Genomic DNA, 23,476 nt, shown 5'->3' with positions numbered 1-23,476 from the left:
AAAGAACTTCATGGGTTGATCCTGTTTTGCATGACCATGCTTTGATATTTCCATGCTGATTATTATTAACCATCCCTGGCTGCTACTTTATGTAGCCATCATTAGTTAGCTCATTTCTAAGGAGGAATTTGAATGAGAAGTTAACAGCCTCCAGGATCAGTTCTGGAAGGGCATTCCATGTATGGGGAGGTTTCAGAGTAGCAGCCGTGTTTAGTCTGTATTCGCAAAAAGAAAAGGAGTACCCGTGGCACCTTAGAGACTAACAAATTTATTAGAGCATAAGCTTTCGTGAGCTACAGCTCACTTCATCGGATGCATTTGGTGGAAAAATTGTTTTTCCACCAAATGCATCCGATGAAGTGAGCTGTAGCTCACGAAAGCTTATGCTCTAATAAATTTGTTAGTCTCTAAGGTGCCACGGGTACTCCTTTTCATGTGTGGGGAGTGGCCTGGAAAAAAATGGTGTGATTGAGGCAGGAGCGGACAAATAGGGGCATTGAGCTGGGAATTAATGATAAAGCAGAGAGAGGCAATGCAATTAAAATACAAGGGCAGAAAAGTAGAAGAGGGGCAGAGATGTCCTGCAGGTGGTTCAGTCTTTCTTTTCGATTCAATTAACTGCCTTGGCATGATAAAATACAAATGGTGCCATCAAGTATAATCAAGTATCTGACTAGAATAAGGCTTCATAGTAATGACGATGGAGTTCTGTACCAGGTGTTCATTTTTATGGCATTGTCTTTGCAACCTGCCGCCAGATTAATGAATTTTGAGGCTGTTCTTGCTGTGTATTTCACTTATCCCGAAATTGTGCTCAAGCCTAATTTTCGTTTTTGTCCTAATTGGAGGTTCATCAGAATTGCAGATGCAGGATTGCTGTAGAAGGTTTGTCTCCATTTTGGTATTGTCTTGCAACCGTAGTAGGGCTCCCATACAACATAATTCAGTATTTTGCAGAGAAAACAAGGTGGCTGTTTTGTGGTGTATTTGTACGTGAATGGAGAAAGTTGACTGACTAATTCTGGGCTTGGAAAAACCATTCTAGAAGCCAAGTACTTTGGGGTTTTTGTTTTTTTTTTAAATCTGACCTGGAATTCTTCCCTCTTTCATACAAATGGGATGAAGAAGCTGCTCCAGGTTGCAGCCTCAGGCTTTACCCTCTGATAGACACTGTGCAGGGGTCAACAACCCCTTGGGAAGGATTAAGTCTAATTGCTACCCTTGTAGTGCTTGCTTATGGGTGATCTTCACTGCGAAAAATACCTGCCTTTGTAAACCTCTGAGTAACTCATGCATGTGAGTTATCCTGAAATTACAAAAAAATAATAAAGACCAGTTGTGTTAGTTTTATTGTGTAGTGAATTTAACTCAATGTCCGCTCTAGGCAGGTATATGGTGCTGAACTGAGCAAGTTTACCTCCTGGAAAAACTCAGATGCCTGGTCCTCACTGTACCTTTTTACTTCAGGATTGCCTACATGCATGAGTTACCCAGAAGTAAAAACTTACTTTTATTCTTTAAAAAAAAAAAAAAAAAAAAAAGCAGTGAAGACAAGCCCTTAGTGAGCCAGTTTCACACTGCATTTCTTTGTGGAGTAGGAGCAAAAACAGCTATTGCTGGGAGCAAAACAAGCCAGCTTTTTCTCTGATCCTTCATTTCTCACACAACACCCTTAACAGTGGGGCGTGGAGGTGGGGGTCGGTCACTAAGTAAGAACCATATAAAGAAATCATGGACTCTGTAAACTGATTTCATAACACAATCAAGTATTTCCTGCCTTTTTCCCAGTGTGGCCTTTTCCTCCCCTTCAGCCTATATTGTTGTCTTTATTTTTCTTCTAGAGTCTCTTACAGTCTGTGGCACTGGGTGCAGTAAAGCCAGAGGAGCCAAACACCGCCTGTGGGGTTTTGTTGTAGTTTACCGTGAGACAAAGCCCTGAGCGGTTGGTGAGGGTGGCGGAGCGTTGTCTGGTAACAGGGAGCTAATGGGCTGGTGGGGGTTTGCTGCTGTGCTGCTCTTCCTGTATGAGAGTCCATGAGTGAATCTCAGCCCTGCAGGGGAAGAGCGGTAGACATCGTAGGTTATGCACTTGGCTCTAGCCCCTGCTGTTGGGTAATGTGAGCTCAGGGTATCCTTTCAGCATCGCAAATCTGCGTTTAGTTTAACTGCTTTTTATCACTTGCGTCTTAATTGTCTTCATTACTGGAGACTTCCTGCCAGGGCCTGTGGTCTACTGCACATGCCAATCTGTTGTCGCTACATCTGATGTATACATTTTCTTCTTTCCCTGCCTACACATAGGCACGCGCTCACAATTTAGTGCTGTTTGTATAGGTAATAGCCTATCAAATGGCCATAATACAGACCATAAAAATTCCGTTTTTTAAACACTGAACTCCTTAAACTGTCTGAGTGGAAATTTCAGGAATGCGTCCGATGAAGTGAGCTGTAGCTCACGAAAGCTTACGCTCAAATAAATTTGTTAGCTTCTAAGGTGCCACAAGTACTCCTTTTCTTTTTTGAGTGGAAATTGTTTCTGATGTTAGTTTTGACCAGTGGTTCTCAATTTATTGCACATTGTGGGCTGCATTACCTGGGCTGCAGAGGCTAGGTGGGATCATGAATGGCTGTGGAATCCAAATGTTACCGTTTGGTTGTGTCCCCTTGGGTAGCAGCTGAAATGGCCCCTTTTATCCTACTTCTCAAACCTGTTCAGGGTTAAAAGCTGAACAACTGGAGACCAAATTATCTGACTTATAGCAAATGGTCTGGAACCTTTAATCTCACCTGAGCCCACTTGGTATGACCTTTGGTTAAGTCACATCACTGCACCTATTTCTGATCTGTTCTCCTTTTCTTCCCCAGCTCCCTTTTCAAAAGGGAAAAACAAACCTATGCTGGAAGACAGGGTAAGCTAGCAGAGACATTAAGATCAGCCTGTTGCTGTAAAAAGCGCCTGCGTATACTTGGGAGCGCAGTGCATTTTCTCACTGTCACTAGGCTTTGCCACCTTTCAGAAGACCAGCTGCCCAAACCTATTTTTATTTTATTTTTTAAAGCACTATATTGCTTCCTCTACCTCTTCTTTACCAGTCCTTGCCAGCTGTACCAATGAAATATCAGCCATATGCCAGTCCTGATTGTCCCGTATGCTTTCTAGAAAAACTCCCTCTGTAAGCTTGTAAAGGCGTCTACAACCCCCATACTGAGCAGAGGTGGGGGAAGGGGGTGGAGAGGAACCTCTCCTGCCTATAGGCGCAACTGCCAATCATGGAGGCAGACACTCCCAGCTGCAACCAACGGGGGAAACAAGACTTCTTATAAAAGGAGAGAACTCGGAGAAGGAAGAGGAGGCAGAAAGTTCTGGGACAGCGAAGAGGCAACACCCCTGTACCAAGTTGCCTCCTGAAACACAGCCAAAGAGACTAGAGCAGACCCCTAGGCCTAATTAGAGGGCAGGGGACAACCAAAGGAAGCAGTCAGGGGCAGTAGAGATCATTCAAAAGACTACATCAAGGACTGTTGACAATGTGGTACCTGAAATGGAATTTTGTGCAGCAGACCATCCCTGCAGAGAAGGGAAGCAAAAAAACAAAACAAAAACAAAACCCCACACACAAAAACCCCAACTCCCCCTCCAGCTTCCCCCCCCCCCCCGCATATGCCACAGAACTAAGGAGGGGAATCGGCACCTGCAATGGCTGGCAGACTCTCAAACCAAACAACAACAGTGGCAACAACAGCTGTTCGAACAGATGGCAGCCCATCAGCCACAGTTGTTACAATGAGTAGCAGGGCTAGTACCAGCCGCTACCCCTCAGATTCCTGTCCCTACAGGAAATGTGTCCCCCTTAATTCAGGGAAATGCTCCAGCCCTGATGATCCCTAGGGTGACAGACGATGACCCAGGATCATTCCTGGTAACCTTAGAGAGGGTAGCCACAGCTTCGCATTGGCCTCAGGCTCATGGGTGGGTGATCTGCCTCGCTCCACACCTCATCAGGGAAGCCCAAGCTGCATACCAGGGACTCGTCAACATGGCAACCATATTAGAGAGGTTAGGCCTAGACAAAGAAGCCTACTGCCAGCATTTTCACTACAAGCACCCTCCCTCCTCCTTCCCCCGAAAGCATGACCCCAGGTGCTCATTCAAAGGCTTAAGGACTTCTGCAGGCATTGGTTAAAACCAGAGACCCAAACGGGACCCCAGACAGCTGAACTCAGTCCTCGAACAATTTATACAGATCCTTCCACCCGCTGGCCAAGACTGAGTTTGTAGGCACTGGCTGGAAATCCTAGCTGAGGCTGCCCACCTCATGGAGGACTAAATGGCTGCTTAAGCCATTTGTGGACCTGCTATGTAGGAAACGATGGCTCCAGGTACACCAGGGAAGGAGATGGGCTGGAGAACCAAAAGTGGTGGACCCTCTTGGATAAACCCCAGGAAAATCGATGCTGCCAGCTGGTCAATGGGTAGCATAAGGGATAGGGGTGCACGTCAGGGTCCATGGGTAAGATTTCCCCACTACAACAGACCCACACCCTTAAACACCCCACCGACTCCTCGTTACAAACGTGAACAGGAGTGAAGACCCACCCAGAAAGAAGGTGACACAGCCACTAGAAAACAAAGGACAGGCAGAATAACCCTGTTACTCCTGTGGACAACAGGGGCACCAATTTTCAAGACTGCCCTTATGTGGAGTGTAACTTCAAGCAGGTGTGGACTGGGGAGGAAAAGCCCAGAGAAATTCACAATCCAAGTTTAAGAAGAGGGACAACAGGCTATAACCATCATAGATGCGGCATCTGACCAGACATTCGTCCCAGAGTGGATATCCCAGGTGGCAGAGACACCCAAGAAGGGGGAAATCCCTATTAAATGTATCCATGGCGATGTTTTAAGGTATCCCTCCAGGACAATAAGACTGACTGTTGATGGGCACCAAGACCCAGATGAAGGTACATGTGTCTGCTGACTTACCTTATCCTGTGATATTAGGCCAAGACGGGCCGTATTTCCCCAAGCTCTTGCAAAAGCTTTTCTTAGCCCAGGAGCTTAAGGAAGACACCCCAGAAGAGGTGGTAGGTGTCCTTTTCCCCTTTAAGGTCCTTGACCACCTTACCTTCCGACCCAAGGAGAGCAAATCTCGGAAGGAAAAAAGGGTAGTGAGGAAAGAGTGGAGGGAGGTAGCAGAGTCGGTCCTCTCTGTCACCATAATAGGGACCACAGACACTGGAGCTGACACCAGTGATGTGACTACATACATCATCTCCGCTGTAACTGGATCCGGAGAAGTTAACAGGATTCTCAAATTTTGGAGTGGAATAACGAGATCTTGAGCTGAGCCTTCGAGCAGGTAGCCATGCCAGGCTGGATGACAAAGGGGTAGATCCCTCCCTCCCCCCCAAGGTCTCGGCAGTATCCACACTTTGCCCTCGAGTCCAACTTATTATACCGTGTAGACCAAGACAAGCAGATGCAAGAGATATGGATGCAACTACTAGTACCTCGGATATATCACCGTGAGTTGCTGCACCTGGCATTTGCAATCCCATGTGCAGGGCATCTTAGGAAAAACAAGATGCAATCTAGGATCCTGGCCCAATACTTTTGGCCAGGAGTCTTCAAGGAAGTTGAGAATTTCTGTGCCTTCTGTTCCAAATGCCAGTTCGTGGCCTCTAAGGGAATGCTGCAAGCCCCACTAGTACCTCCCCTCTTGGTGGGGGCCCCTTTCGAAACTGTGGGAATTGACCTTGCAGGTCCCCTAGAAAAGGGTACCTCCAGGCATCAGCACATACTTGACATTGTGGACTATGCCACCAGATACCCAGAGGCCATGCCACTACATTCTACAAATGCTGAGACAATTGCCAATATGCTGCTCAAGGTCTTTGCACAGATCAGGTTTCCCAAAGAGGTCCAGCAGACCAGGGGACAAATTTCACATCCTGGCTGATGAATGGAGTGTGGAAACTATTAAAAGTCAGAGTCTTGCTCACGTCCATGTACCACCTTCAGATGGATGGCCTGACCCTTAAGAAGATGCTCGAGAAGTTCATTGCCCAGGACCCCCCAACACTGAGACTAACTACTCTCAGCCTATCTAATGGCGAAAAGTAAGTGTCCCAAGCTTCCATGGGGTTTTCACCCTTCAAACTGCTATGCAGACAACACCCAAGGGGCATACATGACTTGGTATGGGAAACCTGTGAAAGCCAAATATTGAGAGCTGAAAATGTGGTGCAGTATGTGTTAAAGTTGCGCCAGAGACTGAAGGTTATGGGGGCATATGCTAGAGAGAACCTCAAGGAAGCACAAGAACAACAACAGTATAACAAAGGGACAGACGCATGTCTTTCAGTTGGACAGATGCGTTCTGTTGCTTCTTTCAAGCTTGGAATCAAAGCTAATGGTCAAGTGGCAAGGCCCTTATGAGGTGATAAAGTGGGAACTGTGGACTACTTGATCAGACAAACGGAGGGGGGAAAAAAGGAACAACAATCTACTCCATAAATTTACTGAAGCCTTGGAAAGCCAGGGAAAACCTTTTTATCACAGCACCACACCCTGAGGAACGAGAACTAGGACCCCTTAGAGAGGGTTCTTCTGGGTCGTCTCTCTCCGGGGTGTCAGGGAACCACACTGCCTCCCTAAGTCCTTGCACGGCCCCTTGGGGAATCAGTCAGGCCGCAGGAGTCCTGGTTCAAGCTGTCTGGCAGGGGCTGAGCGCACACAGGTAACAATTAACAGATAACTAGCCCAGGCCCTGGGTCAGGGCAGGGCAATAGAGTCACAGCTCAGGCCCTTAGGTAGGGGCTGAGCAAACCCAGATACCTGTTAGCAGTTAATAAGCCCAGGCCCTAGGTCAGGGCGGGGCAGTAAAGAGTCCAAGGCCCAGGACCTCAGGCAGGGGCTGAGCAAACACAGGTAAATAGAACACCAAGGGTTCAGGCTCCAAGCAGCCTGGGAGAGGGGGAGACTGCCTCCCATGCATTGGGTGTCAGGGGGGACGCAGGCCCTCCCACTCCACTGGGTCCCAGCCCAGGGCCCTAGCAGCAGCCAAAGGCCAGCTGCTGTGTCAGTGGGAATCCTGGCTGCAACACGCTGACATGGGTTCCGGCTGTGTTGCAGACAGATTTGGGTCGGCTGCTCTCGGGCTGCTTCCCAGCTCCCCCTCTGGAGGTACCTGGGTCAAGGTGGGGTACTCAGGACAGTCTATCACCATTGGATCCTCAGAGTAGCTGGCGAGGGGTAGGCTCAGCGACTCTCCCATACGCTGGTCCATGTTGAATATCAGCCAATCTCCAGGTCCGCTGCTGGTTGCTGGAGTCTCCCCGGCGGGAAGTGGGCCGGAGGCGTCTGGCCTCTCCAGCAGCTGCTTCTCAAGTGAGCTCTGGGGTTGAGCTCTTATACTTCTTGTCCGGCCTCTGGGGGGCGGGCTTAGAGTGCTCTGGCTCTGCCCACTCTGGTGTCTGGCAGAGCTCATCCCCCTCTGGGGCACCGGGGACCCACACCGCCTCCACACACACACACACACACACACACACACACACACACACACCCCCTTAAGTCTGGCTCCCGCTCATCAGGGCCAGACCCTTCCATACCTCCCAGGCGGGACAGGAAATCAGCATTAGCGTGGTCCTTGCCTGCCCTATGGCGAACCGTAAAGGCATAGGGCAGTAACGCCAGGTACCAATGCAGTATTCTCGTATTATTGTCTTTCATTTTGTTTAGCCACTGAAGCAGGGCGTGGTCGGTGACTAAGATGAACAGGGCCCCAAGAAGGTAGTAACATAGGTCATCACAAGCCCATTTCACCGCGAGGGCCTCCTCCTCCACCACTGCGTAGTTCTTCTTCCACGGAAACAATTTCCAGCTGATATATAAGATCGGATGGTCTTCTCCATCTATCTCTTGGGACAGGATGGCGCACAGTCCTGCCTCTGAGGCGTCTGTTTGGAGGATGAAGTCCCAGTCGAAATCTGGGCTATAGAGGACCGGTTCATGGCAGAGACTCGTTCAGAGTTCCTGAAAGGCGTCTTTGCATTCCTGGGTCCAAACTACACGCTGAGGGCTGTCCTTGATTAAAAGCCCAGTTAAAGGGGCGGCGATAGATGCAAATCGGGGAGTAAAGCGCCAATAGTATCCAGTGAGTCTCTGATCCCACTGAGGGTTATCAAAAGAAACTACACCATTTGCTCAAGAAACTCCCTGAAAAGCACAAGCACAAATCCGCATAGACACACCCCTGGAACCCCGACCTGGGGTATTCTATCTGCTACCCAAGATCCATAAACCTGGAAATCCTGGACACCCCATCATCTCAGGCATTGGCACCCTGACAGCAGGATTGTCTGGCTATGTAGACTCCCTCCTCAGGCCCTACGTTACCAGCACTCCCAGCTATCTTCGAGACACCACTGACTTCCTGAGGAAACTACAATCCATCGGTGATCTTCTTAAAAACACCATCCTAGCCACTATGGATGTAGAAGCCCTCTACACCAACATTCCACACAAAGATGGACTACAAGCCGTCAGGAACAGTATCCCCGATAATGTCACGGCTAACCTGGTGGCTGAACTTTGTGACTTTGTCCTGACCCATAACTATTTCACATTTGGTGACAATGTATACCTTCAAATCAGCGGCACTGCGATGGGTACCCACATGGCCCCACGGTATGTCAACATTTTTATGGCTGAGTTAGAACAACGCTTCCTCAGCTCTCGTCCCCTAATGCCCCTACTCTACTTGCGCTACATTGATGACATCTTCATCATCTGGACCCATGGAAAAGAAGCCCTTGAGGAATTCCACCATGATTTCAACAATTTCCATCCCACCATCAACCTCAGCCTGGACCAGTCCACACAAGAGATCCACTTCCTGGACACTATGGTGCTAATACGCGATGGTCACATAAGCACCCCCCATGTCGGAAACCTACTGACCGCTACTCCTACCTACATGCCTCTAGCTTTCATCCAGATCACACCACACGATCCATTGTCTACTGCCAAGCGCTACGATATAACCGCATTTGCTCCAACCCCTCAGACAGAGACAAACACCTACAAGATCTCTATCATGCATTCCTACAACTACAATACCCACCTGCTGAAGTGAAGAAACAGATTGACAGAGCCAGAAGAGTAACCAGAAGTCACCTACTACAGGACAGGCCCAACAAAGAAAAGAACAGAACGCCACTAGCCATCACCTTCAGCCCCCAACTAAAACCTCTCCAATGCATCAAGGATCTACAACCTATCCTGAAGGATGATCCATCACTCTCACAAATCTTGTGAGACAGGCCAGTCCTTGCTTACAGACAGCCCCCCAATCTGAAGCAAATACTCACCAGCAACCACACACCACACAACAGAACCACTAACCCAGGGACCTATCCTTGCAACAAAGCCCGTTGCCAACTCTGTCCACATATCTATTCAGGGGACACCATCATAGGGCCTAATCACATCAGCCACACTATCAGAGGCTCGTTCACCTGCGCATCTACCAATGTGATATATGCCATCATGTGCCAGCAATGCCCCTCTGCCATGTACATTGGTCAAACTGGACAGTCTCTACATAAAAGAATAAATGGACACAAATCAGACGTCAAGAATTATAACATTCAAAAACCAGTTGGAGAACACTTCAATCTCTCCGGTCACTCGATTACAGACCTGAGAGTGACTATCCTTCAACAAAAAAAACTTCAAAAACAGACTCCAGCGAGAGACTGTTGAATTGGAATTAATTTGCAAACTGGATACAATTAACTTAGGCTTGAATAGAGACTGGGAGTGGATGAGTCCATTACACAAAGTAAAACTTTCCCCATGTTATTTCCCCCCCCCACCCCACTGTTCCTCAGACATTCTTGTTAACTGCTGGAAATGGCTCACCTTGCTTGTCACCATGAAAGGTTTTCCGTCCCCCCCCGCTGGGGATGGTTCATCTTAAGTGATCACTCTCCTTACAGCGTGTATGATAAAAACCCATTGTTTCATGTTCTCTGTGTGTATATAAATCTCCCCACTGTATTTTCCACTGAATGCATCCGATGAAGTGAGCTATAGCTCCCGAAAGCTTATGCTCAAATAAATTTGTTAGTCTCTAAGGTGCCACAAGTACTCCTTTTCTTTTTTCGGTGAGCCTCAAGAACTGTCGCATCTGATGCTTTGTGGTGGGAGGCGGACAGGCTGCCAGAGCCCGGACCTTTCCCTCAAGGGGCTTCACTTGTCCGTTCCCTATGGTGTACCCCAGATAAGTAGTTTCTTGCCATCCATTCTTGCAGCATTTTTTTGGGTGGGCTGTCAACCTGGCTGCCCACAGGGATCTCAGGACTGCAGCTACTCGTGTCAAATGATCCTCCCCGTGGCGGCTGTAGATGACCACATTGTCCAGGTAGGCGGCTGCATAGTTCGATGGGGTTGGAGGACATGGTCCATCAGCCGCTGAAACGTGGCTGGGACCCCATGGAGGCCGAAGGGCATCCAGGTGAATTGGTACAGACCTGTTGGGGTTACAAACGCGGTCTTCTCCTTGGAAGCGGGGTCAAGGTGGACCTGCCAGTACCCTTTGCTGAGGTCAAGTGTGGCGAGGAAGTGAGCCTCCCCAACTGGCCAAGCAGCTCGTCTCCGCGAGGCATAGGATATGCCGCAAACTTGGAAATAGCGTTGACGCATCGGAATTTGATGCAGAAGCGCCGCGTCCCATCTGGCTCGGGTACCAGTGCTACCAGACTACGCCATTCACTCTGTGAGGGTTCAATCGCACCCAGCTCTATCATGGCCTGTACCTCTTCCTCGACGACCTGCCGCATTCGGTATGGCAAGGGCCTGGTCGTTTCTCAGATCACTACCCCAGGTTCTGTCTGAATAGTATGATAAACCAGGGTTGTATAACCCAGCTGGACGGTGAAGGTTTGCGGGAACGCCTGCAAGAGGCATTGGGTTTGCTTACATTGCTCGTCAGTGAGGGTCTCCTCAAGCTGGGGCCCCTCAGGGTCCTGGGTCAGGGTGGCACAGGGGCTCAGCTCTGGCTCCAGCAGGTAGGAGTTCTCACTCCCAGGGCTTCAGGAGGTTGACATGGTACCTCTGTGTTTTCTTACATCAGTTCGTTGACCTCATAGGTGACGGGCTCAACCTTCTGGACCACCTCGTAGGGCCCCTGCCAGCGGGCCAATAGCTTTGACTCGCTCGAGGGCAGGAGAAGCCGGACCCAGTCACCAGCTTTAAAGCTGCAACTCTGTGTGTCTAGGTTATAGGGTTTGTGCTTGAGCTTCCTGGGTGACCCTTAAGTTTTCCCAAGCGAGCACTCTGGCCTGAGTGAGGCGTTCCTGGAGCTGGAGGACATATTTCAAGAGGCTTTGGTGATGGAGCTTTCTCCCAGGTTTCGCGCATCATGGGCAGCAGCCATACAGCAATTCAAAGGGGGAAAATTTCGTAGAGGACTGGGGCACCTCCCGGATCGCCAGAAGCAAAGGCGGGAGTAGCTGGTGCCATTGGCGTAGTTCTTCTGGGGGGAATTTGTGCAACATGTCCTTCAGAGTACGGTTAAATTGTTCGACCAAGCCATTGGTTTGCAGATGGTAGATGGAGGTGCACAATTGCTTGATCCCCAGGAGCCCACATTCCCGCTGCAGCAGTTGGGAGGTAAAATTGGTGCCCTGCTCAGTGAGAATCTCCTGGGGCAGGCCTGCATGAGCAAGACTTTCACGAGCTCTCCTGCGATGCTTTGGGCTGTGATGCTCCACAGTGGTACTGCCTCCGGGAAACAGGTAGCATAATCTACTAGGACCAATACATACCGCAATCTGGCGGCGCTTTTTGGGAGGGGCCCCACCAGGTCCATGGTCACGCGCTTGAACGGTGTTTTGACTATGGGCATGGGGCGGTACGGCTAGCTGGCACTCTGGACAGGAGCTACAATCATTCCTCACTTCCTGATGCATGCCAGGCCAGAAGAAACGTGTCAGTATCCGGACTAGTGTTGTCTCGTGGCCTAAGTATCCGGCAGCAGGGATGTCGTGGGCGGGTTTCATTAACGCTCTCCAGTGACATCGAGGCACGAGTAGTTGGGTCTGGGGTTCTCCAGTGCGCGGGTCCCGTTCTACCCGATAGAGCCGATCCTGACGCAGTTCAAAGTGTGGCCACTGCTTCCCCCGGTGTGGGTCAATTACGGCCCCATCGACAGTGACTAGTTGCTTGTAAGCATGACTGAGGGTGGGATCTGCCCTTTGGTCATGGCAAAAGTCGGTGCGAAGTAGGGGTTCAGTAGCAACTCCCGGAGAGGAGTTCTCGGGTGGTTCTTCCTGTCCGCTGTGGTATGGTGCCTCCTCCCCCTCTGACTGGGCCTCAGGGAGGCCCCCTTCCAGTACTGGGGCAACTGCAGGACTCTTCTTGGCGTTTGAGCAGAGGACTTATGCGAAGTCTGGCCAGTCCTGCCCCAGGATCACCGGGTAGGCGAGTCGAGGAGCCAGGCTGACCACCATCGGTCACGTGACCCCATCCATGGTCAGCTGGACTTGGGCACTGGGGTAGGGTCATATGTCACCATGAATGCACTGTAACTGGATCGTCCCCAGGTGTGGGTTAGCCTGGAGGCCTAGGCTCTGGATGGTAGGCTCAGCGACTCTCCCATACGCTGGTCCACATCGAATATTGGCCGGTCAGGCCAGTCTCCAGGTCTGCTGCTGGTTGCTGGAGTCTCCCTGGCCGGAGCTGAGCCGTAGGTGTCTGGCCTCTCCAGCAGCTGCCTCTTGAGTGAGCTCTGAGGTTGAGCTCTTATACTTCCTGTCCGGCCACTGATCCTCTGGGGGGCGGGCTTAGAGTGCTCTGGCTCTGCCCACTCTGGTGTCCGGCAGAGCTCGTCCCTTTCCGGGGCACTGGGGAACTACACCGCCTCCCTACGGTTCCCAAGGTAAGTAAAGAATTCCTAAAAGAAGGCTCGGTGATCCTCTGGAAGAACTTAAACAATAAGCAAAAGGAACAGGCACTCCAGCTGGTGGCTGGTTTTCCATGGGTATTCTCGGCCTTACCCAGGAAGACATTCCTGACGCAATACCATATTAATACAGAACCTGGTAAGGTAATAAGAGAAGGGCTCTGACCAATCCCCAACAAGTTGAGGGAGTGGGGGGGTGTAAAGAAAGAGATCAGAACCATGTTGGAACTTGGGGTGATAGAGTCCCAGAGTGGCTGGGGGAGTCCTATCGTGCTGGTTCCAAAGCCTAATGGCTCACTATGTTTCTGCACAGATTTCAGGAAGGTGAACACAGTTTCTAACTTTGACACCTACCTCATGCCCCAAGTGGATGAACTTTTAGATTGACTGGGAGAAGCTGAATGTGTCACTACTGTAATATAAAGTTGCCTAACACTTTCCGTTGTAAGGCCCTGTTTTCAGTTGCTTATAACCATGCAAAACTTTAACCTTGATGCTGAAGTTTTCCATGTTGGGTGTGTCTCTGAAGCTGAATTTTTTAGAAAGCTTTAGCAAAGATGGTACAGCTGTTTCTGAGCATGAGGTTAGAGGAAACTTATAGGGGGTGAAAAAGGTGTGTGTGTGTGGGAGGGGGGGAGCACAAACGTTCCTACAGTGGAAAAACTCTGGAGCTGCTGCCTTGTGCTTTGGAGCAGGGGTTTGTTGCTTGGCAAGGTGGTGGGAGTTTCACGTAGTACTGGAGGCATGCTACTTGCTATCCTCATGAAAATTCACCAAAACTATAAGACTTTGAAAATCACAGTTCGTACATGTTCAATAGAGGCTTGTTGTTATAGGCTGGCAGCAAAATTCTTGGACCATTCCATCTGCTCTGAGCATTCTCCATCAGCACAGCACTTGTTCAGCTCCAGACAGGATCATACTCAGTAGGACTTTATCTGAAATTGCTGCTCTTGTTAGCTGGGGGCCACTCTGATGTGGGGCACTGGAACTGAGAAAAGGGAAACTTTCTCCTGGGCTCTCAATGCCTCACTCTGCTCATGCCGTGGCAGTATAGAGGAGGAGGAAGGGAAGCCATCTGACTGAAATCCAGATGGGTGAGGGATGGGGCAGAGCGTAAGAGAAGTGGCTGGGCTGAGAGGATGGGAGAGGCTTGGGGTGGACTGGAACCAAGCGGGATAGAAGAGGGGAGGGAGAAGAAGTCTGGGGTAGACCAGGACAGGTGGGGCTTGGGGAGATACTAGAGGACAGGGACGAAAGATGCCAACTGTGGTGCAGAGGATGACCTGGGAAGAAGTGTTTGTAAAGACTCCTTTCCTTCAGAACCTAGAACAGAAGCCAAGATTCCTGAGCCCCAACATTCGTATGCCAGTGGGTTTCACAAATACTTGCTGACAACAGACTGTCATTCTCCTCTAGTGCTAGTCCACAGGTGATAATGGCCTACTACTGCTAGCAGTTACTTCTCTAGTTCAGGTGGCAGAGGTCTGTGCTAGGGATCTAAAGTTCCCAGTTTTGCTGATGACCTATGTGGGGGGGTCAAAAGGTATACCAGTGCTAGAACTCGTTTTTCAATTTGTTTAAAACAAACTGACCAACCTAGGAAATTACACTTTAAAACAAATAGAATAAACAAAAGCATTGCATTAAAATAACTTTTTATAATCAAGTGATGCATTCCTAAGGAATTAGGAAGTTCTGGAATTAGGAAGTGCCAGAATTAGGCTGCCTGTGCCATACTAGCTTTCTCTCGTTGTGTGTATGCATAATGCATTATGATACCGTTTTTAATTACGTGGTCACAGATTATTTTTTTCCTGCAAAGACTTTTGTTTGGTGGTGCAATCTTTAATAAAATATGTAATATAGACTCCACAGGGTAGGGAATTGGGGTATTGGCATCATTGGCAACAGTGTAACCTGTGTCTTGGCACCATTGGGATGGAGGTACTGGCATGACTAGCAGCATAGGAGCCTTTGTGTCTGCTTTTTGTGACCCACCCCTCCTCCCACCCCCCCAGCTTCCAGTGTGCTAGATATTCCTTTCTTCCTCTTAAATCACATTATTTCATAAAGAGGAAAAAGAAACATAATTTGGAGCAGCAGTGAGCTGAGCCCGAGTTAATAGTTTGAATTGCACTCCATCTGTTCAGCTGCATGGCCTGATGGATATGCTGAGCTATTTTTCACAATTTTTTTTAGAGCTGGTAAGAACAGTCTCTTCTGGATTCGTTCCAAGGTTTCTGCTGGGAAAACTTCATATCTGGACACTGCTGTCCTCAGGGAGGGGAGGGCTTGAGTCAATCCTCAGATGGCAAACTACCTCTTTCACTTGCAGCGGTTAGTTTTTGAAAAGATTACATTCTCCTCTGGAATTCAGCATTATTATTTTATTATATTTTATTTTAAAAATGGATAACATTTGCAAACATGATTATGCTGGGCTGCTTTAAATCGGCTTATTGATGTTTTATGATCACAAGTAAACAGTAACAGGAGCCAAGGTGATTGGCCTCGCAATGTGTACGTACTGTTGGTAACGCAATAACTGAGTACCCACTTTGATCGCCAAACCCCAGAACCTTGGATGTAGATGCAAACAAACCAGATTTCAGTAATTTGGAGGTTCCTGAACACTGGCCCGTTGAGGGCTGTGCTATCCATATGCTGTGGCTGCCAGGTCCTAAATAATTGGTATAAAATGTAGCAGATTGCAGGCCGTGCTACTGTTTAGAATAGAGAGGATGACTGCAGAGTCGCATGTCCCACCATGCAATGCTCCATCTTGATCCAAGCAGCAAGGGGTGACTAGCCCCAGTATGTGTCTATCACTGTGCTAAATGCTGTTGTTTTTTTCTCCCCATGTCTCTCCCACTTTAAAAGGACACAGCCAATATAAAAACAATGCTAAAAATATCCTTCACCTATGTTAATACCTTAGATGTTTAAAACCAAAATTAAAAAAATCATTATCCTAGCTTTTCACCTCCGATGTTGTTTTTAGTTTTGACCCAACTTGGACAGTGACCCTGGCGTGATGCATTTCTCTTTCTGATCTGGTTTCTTATTGTGCTAACACAATAGTCGTGTGTCTGGGGTCTTAGCACTGTAGGAAAAGGTCTTAGTCCAAACTAAAACTTCTTTTAACGGATCTCTTAAGATGCGTTACTTTTGGTCAGCAACTGTGAAGCAGCTAGGAGGTTGCAGTGACAAAGCCCAAAGCATTTTGATTCAGACTCTCTTAAACAATTTTCATATCAGTAATGACTTACAGGGTGCAGGCATAAGAAAATTGCTAACTGGGGTAGGGCATAGAGTGCTGTCTAGTGATTGGCTGTCAGGATGCCTGGATTCTGTTCACAGCTCAGCTCCTGGCTCCCTTTTTGATCTTGGGCAAATCACTCATCATATATGTGCCCATCTAGTAGGTTAGGGTGGTACTTAACCATTCCCTAAGGCTGTCTTGAGAAATGAATGGTATCTAAGTGAAGGGGGGGGAGGGATGTATGAAGTATTAATTTGCTAAATAGCAAAGTCTGTGGACTACTTTTTTAATTTTTTTGGACTAACTTTTTGCCCTTCCTCTTTTTTACAGGCATGGCCTTGGCACAGCGTCAGGTCACTGTTCAGGAAGGCCCTCTATACCGTACTGAGGGCTCCCACATCACCATCTGGTGCAAGGTCAGTGGCTACCAGGGTCCCTCAGAGCAGAATTTCCAGTGGTCCATTTACCTGCCATCTGCCCCAGAGCGGGAAGTGCAGATTATCAGCACCATGGATCCTTCCTTTCCTTACGCCATCTACACCCAGCGTGTGCGGAGTGGAGAGATCTACGTAGAGAGGGTACAGGGGGACTCTGCCCTGCTGCACATCACGTTGCTCCAGGACCGGGATGCCGGCGAGTATGAGTGCCACACACCCACCACTGACTTGAGGTACTTCGGGAGTTACAGCGCCAAGATGAAACTGATGGGTAAGGTATTTGCTTTATCTCGGTCGGCTGGAAGCCGAATCACTAAGTATTGGATTCATCCTGGGTTGACTGTACTAGAATTCATTAAGCCCCTTGTGTGGTGTGTTCCATGCATGCTGTGTCCCAAAATGCTTGAGTAAGGAAAAATACAAGAGAAGAGAATGTATATAGTATAAATTATATGAAACAATAGTGTAAAGACAGCATAAGAGAATAAATTAAGACTCCAGTAATAAGGCTTATAAGAGGAGAGAAACCAAGAGGCGTAGGCGAGTGGGAAAGGCATTTCAAATGTTGGCTGAAAGCAGGACATGGAGTTGATTTATGTGCAGAAAATAGGAAGCCTGTTCCAGATGCCAGTACAGAGAACAGAGCTTTCATGCCAAAGGGGGCAAAATTGTGTGGCAGGGAAGAGAGGAAGCCAGTGCTAGATAAGCATAAAGGCAATCAGACAGACAAGGTTCATGAGGTCTGAAACAAAGAGGGAAATGTTGAAATGGATCCTGAAATGAACAAGGAGTGGGATGAGCTTCCTGTGGTGAGGGCGATGAGGTTGTCTTTTTCTTTGTACTAGATGAATCGGAAAGAGCTGCCTTGTTTTGGCATTTTCCTAACACCTTTCAGAGAAAAGATCTCGGAGTTGTTTTCCAACTTTAATTAAAGCCTCTGTCAGGTTTAGGTCAGTGGTATCCCAATTTAATAAGTGAGGGAGCTCAGGCATAGAGATTATGCCTTGCCTCAGGTGTCTCAGTGAATCTTAAATAGAGCTAGAACAGACTCCAGAAAGCCTGACTCTGAGTGCCATGCTGTAATCAGCTCACTATGCTCTCCACTTTTAGAATAAGTGGGTGGGATAACAACTGTGGGGCTGCTGTGGGTAGAGAGTTGATCCACTCTTACCCACCCTGGTTGTATCAGAATAAGCATAGCTTTGTGGTTGGAGCGGGTGGTGCAATGTCCTCTGCTAAGGAGCATGTGGCTAGAACCAAGGACACAGGTGTTCTCCTTCTGACTCTGCCCTGTGACCTTGGGTAAGGCACTTTAAATTCTGTCCCTCAGTCTTTCCATATGTAAAATGAGGATAATAGTGACTTAACTCATAGGAGCGTGCAAATCAATTAACATTTGTCAAGTGCTATTGATATCCTGGGACAAAAAGTGCTGTATCATGGCAAAGCATTGCTGCTTATTCACCCTACAGCCGAATGTGCAGAGTTTGGCATTTTAGAGGATTTCAGCCTCAGAAAAACAACTTGGGATTGATATTTTTGGGGAAAAAATATAATAACAATATAATAGTTGTCAGAGATCATGCAAACACTGCTTTGACTAGGCTTTTCTCTCTCTTATTAGAAGCTTAAATTTTTGGAGGAAAGTGTTCAAAGGTGTCTTCTGGGGAATCTTTGCAAATCAGTCTCTTCGGACAATGCTGTTTTCTGTGTATTTCTTTCCTCGTTTCCTTAATGTTAAGGAGCAGTTGTAAATAACCAAAATCTTATTTTCATATAAGTACATCTTCCCTGGTATTTATTCCCCCACAAGAAGTCGCATTCATCTGTCTGTGACATATTTGTGACATCTCAGTTGTCACCATGTAAAACAGAGGGTTTTGACCTCTGGTGGGGATATAAATAGCAGGAGCAGATGGACTCCTAAGGAACGTAGATCCTGTTTTTTAATATAAACTGTTTTTTTTAATATAAATATAATATAAGCATAAATATAGAAGCTGAAGTAACAAGGGCAGAGAAATTCAGAAAATAGACTGGTTTCCAAATCATTTTGTCTCCGTCTCCCAACTACGAGCAATCACTAGCTCTCTGAAGGCTTTTAACCCTTTAGGATTATGGATGTTAACCTGGAGTTTAACTATTTAATTCCTGAATTATTTTAAGCATTCATGAATGGGATGAAGATGGTGGATAGGGGAGGGGACAGTGATTGGAGGGTGGGGCGGGCGGGGATATCAGGGGCTCCTGAGTCAGGAGTAGGAGAGCTAGGTGAAGGAGCAGAGTGGTCCATGGGATGGAAGAAGAATTTAGAGTAGATGCATGCCTCCTGCATCTGAAATAGTGATGAAAGCAGAAAGCTGCTGGTAGGGAAGAGGGGAGTTAGCTCTTGGAGAAAGTGGAGAGCTGCACAGCAGGGGCACTGCAAACTTTTGAACTAGCAAACTCTTTCCAGCAGGCCAGTCTAATGTTGTGCTGAGTTTAGGGATGGACACTTTGTGGATTGGCCAGTTTCTAAAGTTTGAAGATGGCTAACTGGAGGAGCTGTGTCATGGAGACATGAGGGCTATCTGGTCAGGGGGAGAGATCAGTAAGATGCTGTTAGGTGACTCCATGAAGGAAGACAAAGCCTGATGTGCTGTTGCATGGGTGTGGAGTGGGACACATTCTGCCTGCCAGGGTGGAAGAGAACTGGTTGCAAGTGGGTTATGGGGGTGGAAAGTAACCTCTTTGTGAAGGGGAAGGGATGTCGGTCTCCTAGGTTGGGGCAGATGGTGAAGAACTGAGAGGTGACTTGGCCTAAGTGCTCTTTACAGACTGAGTGGAGCCAAGTACCCCAGTGTTTGAACCTGGTCCCTCTTGCTCAGGTGGTTGGGCATGCCACAAGGGGGATCAAAGTTCAGGTTCTGCCTGGGATGAGGGCTTCCACTTGGTGATTATGAGAGAGGGAAGGGATATGTTGTCGGAATACTTTGGACCTTGACAACTGGCCTTCTCTCACCCTGCTTGGCCATTAAGAAGTTGATGATAGAAGACAAACAGGAGACAAAGCTTTCAAAGGCAACTGGGACTTCAAGTTGCTTTCCTACAGGATAATGTGGCTCACGACTTTTTTTGTAGCGGAAGTGCACTAGCTTTGTAAAGTTGTCCCTTCCTCCAAGAGAAGACGATAGGACCTGCCCTGAAAATCCTAGATGTGTTGCCTACCTAACTGCTTTTGACCTGCGGCTAACAAACACTGGCTGCTTCTCTCTGCCTTCCTTTTAAACATCACTAAACAGCAATTGTATCCCATCCTGCTTTTTGGGGAAAGCATATTCAAATTTGCCCTGAGCTCCTTTCCTGAGGAGGGCAGTATGGGGCTCAACTGCACGAATGGAGCCAGAGGAGGAAGTTGGCAAAGTTAGCAGATCATGTTGGGCAATCAACTGTTTCTTCTTCTGCTTGGTGGCAGTTTTTCCACCTGAAATGCAATAGTCTCTGCTCTGCAAGATGCCAGGATTCTGTTGGCTAATGTGAGAAATCCCCCTGTGAGTCAGGGCAGTGACTCCTTGTGGATGGCTGGGTGGGTGGGGAATGCTTCTAGTTACTGGAGGCATGAGGTTTGCAGCCAGGTTTCCTCCTTTTGGGTTCTTGTTAGCACACGTGTGTGTCCTCCGTTTCCTTTAGCCCACACAGGAGTAAAGCATAACCATTCAAGAGCTGCTGAGTCTTGAGTGAATTACTGTTCTCATTTTCTCCAAAGTGGAGCCAACCATTTTTCCTTTCATTCCGTTATGAATTTTTAAATCCCTCATTAGGTTGAGCGGCTTTTTTTGGCAGTAGAGAGGCTGGTGAGAGAGAGAATAGAGATGCTAAAAAAACGATGTGGGACTGGTCGGGTACGGAGAGGGGCATGGGAAGGGTTTAGAAGCTGCATAGTCTGGCCTTTTGGATCACTTAGTGCTGTTGTGGTTCATGGTAAATGGTAACTGAACAATCTGTTCCTGTTAGTTGCAAAAGGTGGCTCTGGGACCTGGCGATCAGGGAAGGCTCTCTGAACAGGTCTGAGGGATCTAGAGCCATCTGGCTCTGAGGTCAGGTGGGATTCTAGTGCAGCCTGCCTCGGACAGCTGCTGTTTGACTCCTTGTCAGCACAGTGACCTCTTGCTGTGCTAATGCATCCTGTTAACTGTTCCTTTTGGCCACTGTTTGCACCCTGAGCTATTGTAGTGTTTGTTCTCTCCCGCTTGGAACAGGTGCCTTGTGCTATGAAGCCAAGACACTTCAATTGTTAACTGTTGGACTGATTTGGTATTTTTAAAGTCATGTCACTTGGGCTTGAAGGTTCACTCCTTCCCACATTTAATAAAAATCATGAAATGGTTTTTTTGTTTTATAGCTCAATACACAGCATGATGAGGGTTCCTCTGTGTGTATAGGGAATCTGGAATTGGGCTGGATCCCCCTCAGCTTTGCTTGGTATTTCTTGAAGCCCACAACCTGAGGTGCTCCTAAAACGCCGTGTTTCAGAGTAGCAGCCGTGTTAGTCTGCACTCGCAAAAAGAAAAGGAGTACTTGTGGCACCTTAAAGACTAACAAATTTATTTGAGCATAAGCTTTCGTGAGCTACAGCTCACTTCATCGGATGCATTTGGTGGGGGGAAAAAAACCGCCTTGAGATGTTTATCTTCAGGTGCTGTGAATTTATGAAAATGGGCAGGCTGCAACACTAATTCCCAGTTCATAGAAGTTAGAGATGGGAAAAGACCTGCTAGGTCAACTGAGAAGATCCCCTTGGCATATTGAAGAGAATCCCTTGCAGAATTCACCCGATTGCAGGCATGCTTTGCCCTGTAAAGGAATCTGGGGCCATGTATGGGGATTGGTTAGCCGTATCAGGGCCCTGCCATATCCCAAGGCTTACAGCATAGGAGCTATGTGAACTCTTCATGCCTTCATCCTCTAGTTTCATCCTGATTTTTTTTTTCTGCTCTGAAAGTGGTGGAGCTGTAGGGGCATTCTGAAGATTGTGTCTTGGTTCTGACTTTAAAAACCAAAAGCAACTGAGCACAGTTGTCTCCAATGTAGAATCTGCAATGCAAAGCCCCCGGGTACCTGGCTAGTTCATACTAAAGAGAGCTGGAACTGGGGGTATTGGTGACCTCTCCTTCCTGGGAGGCTGGGCAGATTTAGGTGAAAATTTAGCAGGGTTGGAATAGGGCTAACTAGAATTGGTGGCCCCCCCACAAGCTTTCTTAACCCAGCTATACCCCCAACTCATTGACTTTGTTCCTGCCCAGCCAGTCCAGTCTAAGTAAGCCTAGCTCACCTTGTGCAGACTGGCACTTAATCTGTATTCTGTGCCATGTTCCCCCTGGCCAGCCAGCACCAAAGCAATACCTTTCCTCTTGCTGCTCTCAGTCTTCACCCAATTCTGATGCTGGGCTGTGTGTGTGATGTCTCCTCCTCTTTACAGCTCAATCAGTTGTTGGCGTCTCTGCAGTCCCCGCAGTTCTCCTCGCGACTTGGCCCTAGGGGTAGCAAGCTGACTCAGTTACATCACTGCGCCCATGAGGGCTGCCCAGTTGCTGTGGTTTCTCTGTTGTCTTTCACAAGTCACAATATGACACTGAGATGTCCTGAGAGGTCAAAGGTGTGGAGGAACCAGACCTCTGCAGCATTTATATGGCTACTCCTTTTCCTGTTGGCTCCTTCTCCAGCTGTAGCAACAAGCCACCTGGCTGAGACACACACTCTGCCTGCTGCTCTCTTTTCCTGAAGTCCTAGCATCACTGACGTGGTTGAGATGTGGGTGAGGCGGACGGCATACGTCCTCTCCACTGAATCCTAAATCTGGCTTCCTGGAAGCAGGCAAAGGAGCAGAAGTAATGAGCTGTGAGGCACGGTGGCCCTGCAGCCTGGTATTCTGCCTTGCTACGCAGCTGCTGTGCCTGACAAGGCGTTTCCTACCAACACTGCACCCACAGCCAACAGATCTACTGTCCTTCCTCTCCTGGCTGAAATCCAATGCACTTGGGCTCGTCTGTTGGTGTCGTTCCCTTTAGGATTCTCATTGGTTGTGACCAGCATTTAGTAATGTATCAAATGTGGCAGGTAGCTGGGTGTTTTCCATACAGGACATAGGACAGATGGGACTTGATTAAGGAACTGTGGGGGATGTATCGCTTCAGCTGATGAAAATATATTTTAAAAATCTGTCTTATTTTAAAGATTTATGCCTGCCCCATCTGGACTGAGACAGACCTGTGTATGGGGGTCCCAGGACTCAAATAAGAGGTGTGCTGTGAAGCAGGATTAAGGTGCATTGACTGAGCTGGGAATACGGGGGAAACACTTTTTACATCTGCTTGCATTTTGCATGGTTCTAGCATTTCCCTCCATATTGATCACTGAAAACATCTGTAGTCAGTTTTAGACAGAAGGGAGTTGGCCTCTTTCCTTGGCCTGGGAGGCAAGTTCTTCACACAGAGAGCAAAGTGAAAGTGGGGGTAGGGGTGGGAGGAATGTGTTGTGGCAGAGGAGAGAAAGGAAGAGAACACACCCGTCTATGATGGATTTCTCACCATCCTCTACATTGTCCCTCCTCAAGAAATGCAACCATGGTCAATCTCTGCTCAAAGCAAAATAAAAATTGTGCCTTTCCCTTGTATTCCTGCTTCATATCTCCTGGCTTCTCGTTAACATGTGGCTGAGCAATCACTGTGCTCTAGTGGGTCTTGTGGCCTTGTGTAGCTCTTATTTTATTCTGTCAGCTGGGGCACAGGTGGCTTCACTCCAGGGGGATTTAGAGGTTGGAGAGGACT

The 23,476-nt window shown here is 48.1% G+C and overlaps 1 protein-coding gene across 3 annotated transcripts in view; it reads left to right on the top strand.

Moving 5' to 3' along the window:
- Positions 1-23,476, top strand: part of IGSF3 (immunoglobulin superfamily member 3) — a 165,774-nt gene that overhangs the window by 33,848 nt on the left and 108,450 nt on the right. For all 3 annotated transcript variants that reach the window (XM_038405027.2, XM_038405050.2, XM_043509902.1), the window contains one exon: positions 16,564-16,941. In XM_038405027.2, the coding sequence (XP_038260955.1) occupies positions 16,564-16,941 (378 nt within the window). The remainder of the gene's footprint in view (positions 1-16,563; positions 16,942-23,476) is intronic.

This window comes from Dermochelys coriacea, chromosome 1, assembly GCF_009764565.3.
Source record: "Dermochelys coriacea isolate rDerCor1 chromosome 1, rDerCor1.pri.v4, whole genome shotgun sequence".
Lineage (NCBI taxonomy): Eukaryota > Metazoa > Chordata > Testudines > Dermochelyidae > Dermochelys > Dermochelys coriacea.
The sequence above is the reverse complement of the archived record's forward strand: the minus strand, read 5'-3'. Positions and strand labels throughout refer to the sequence as shown.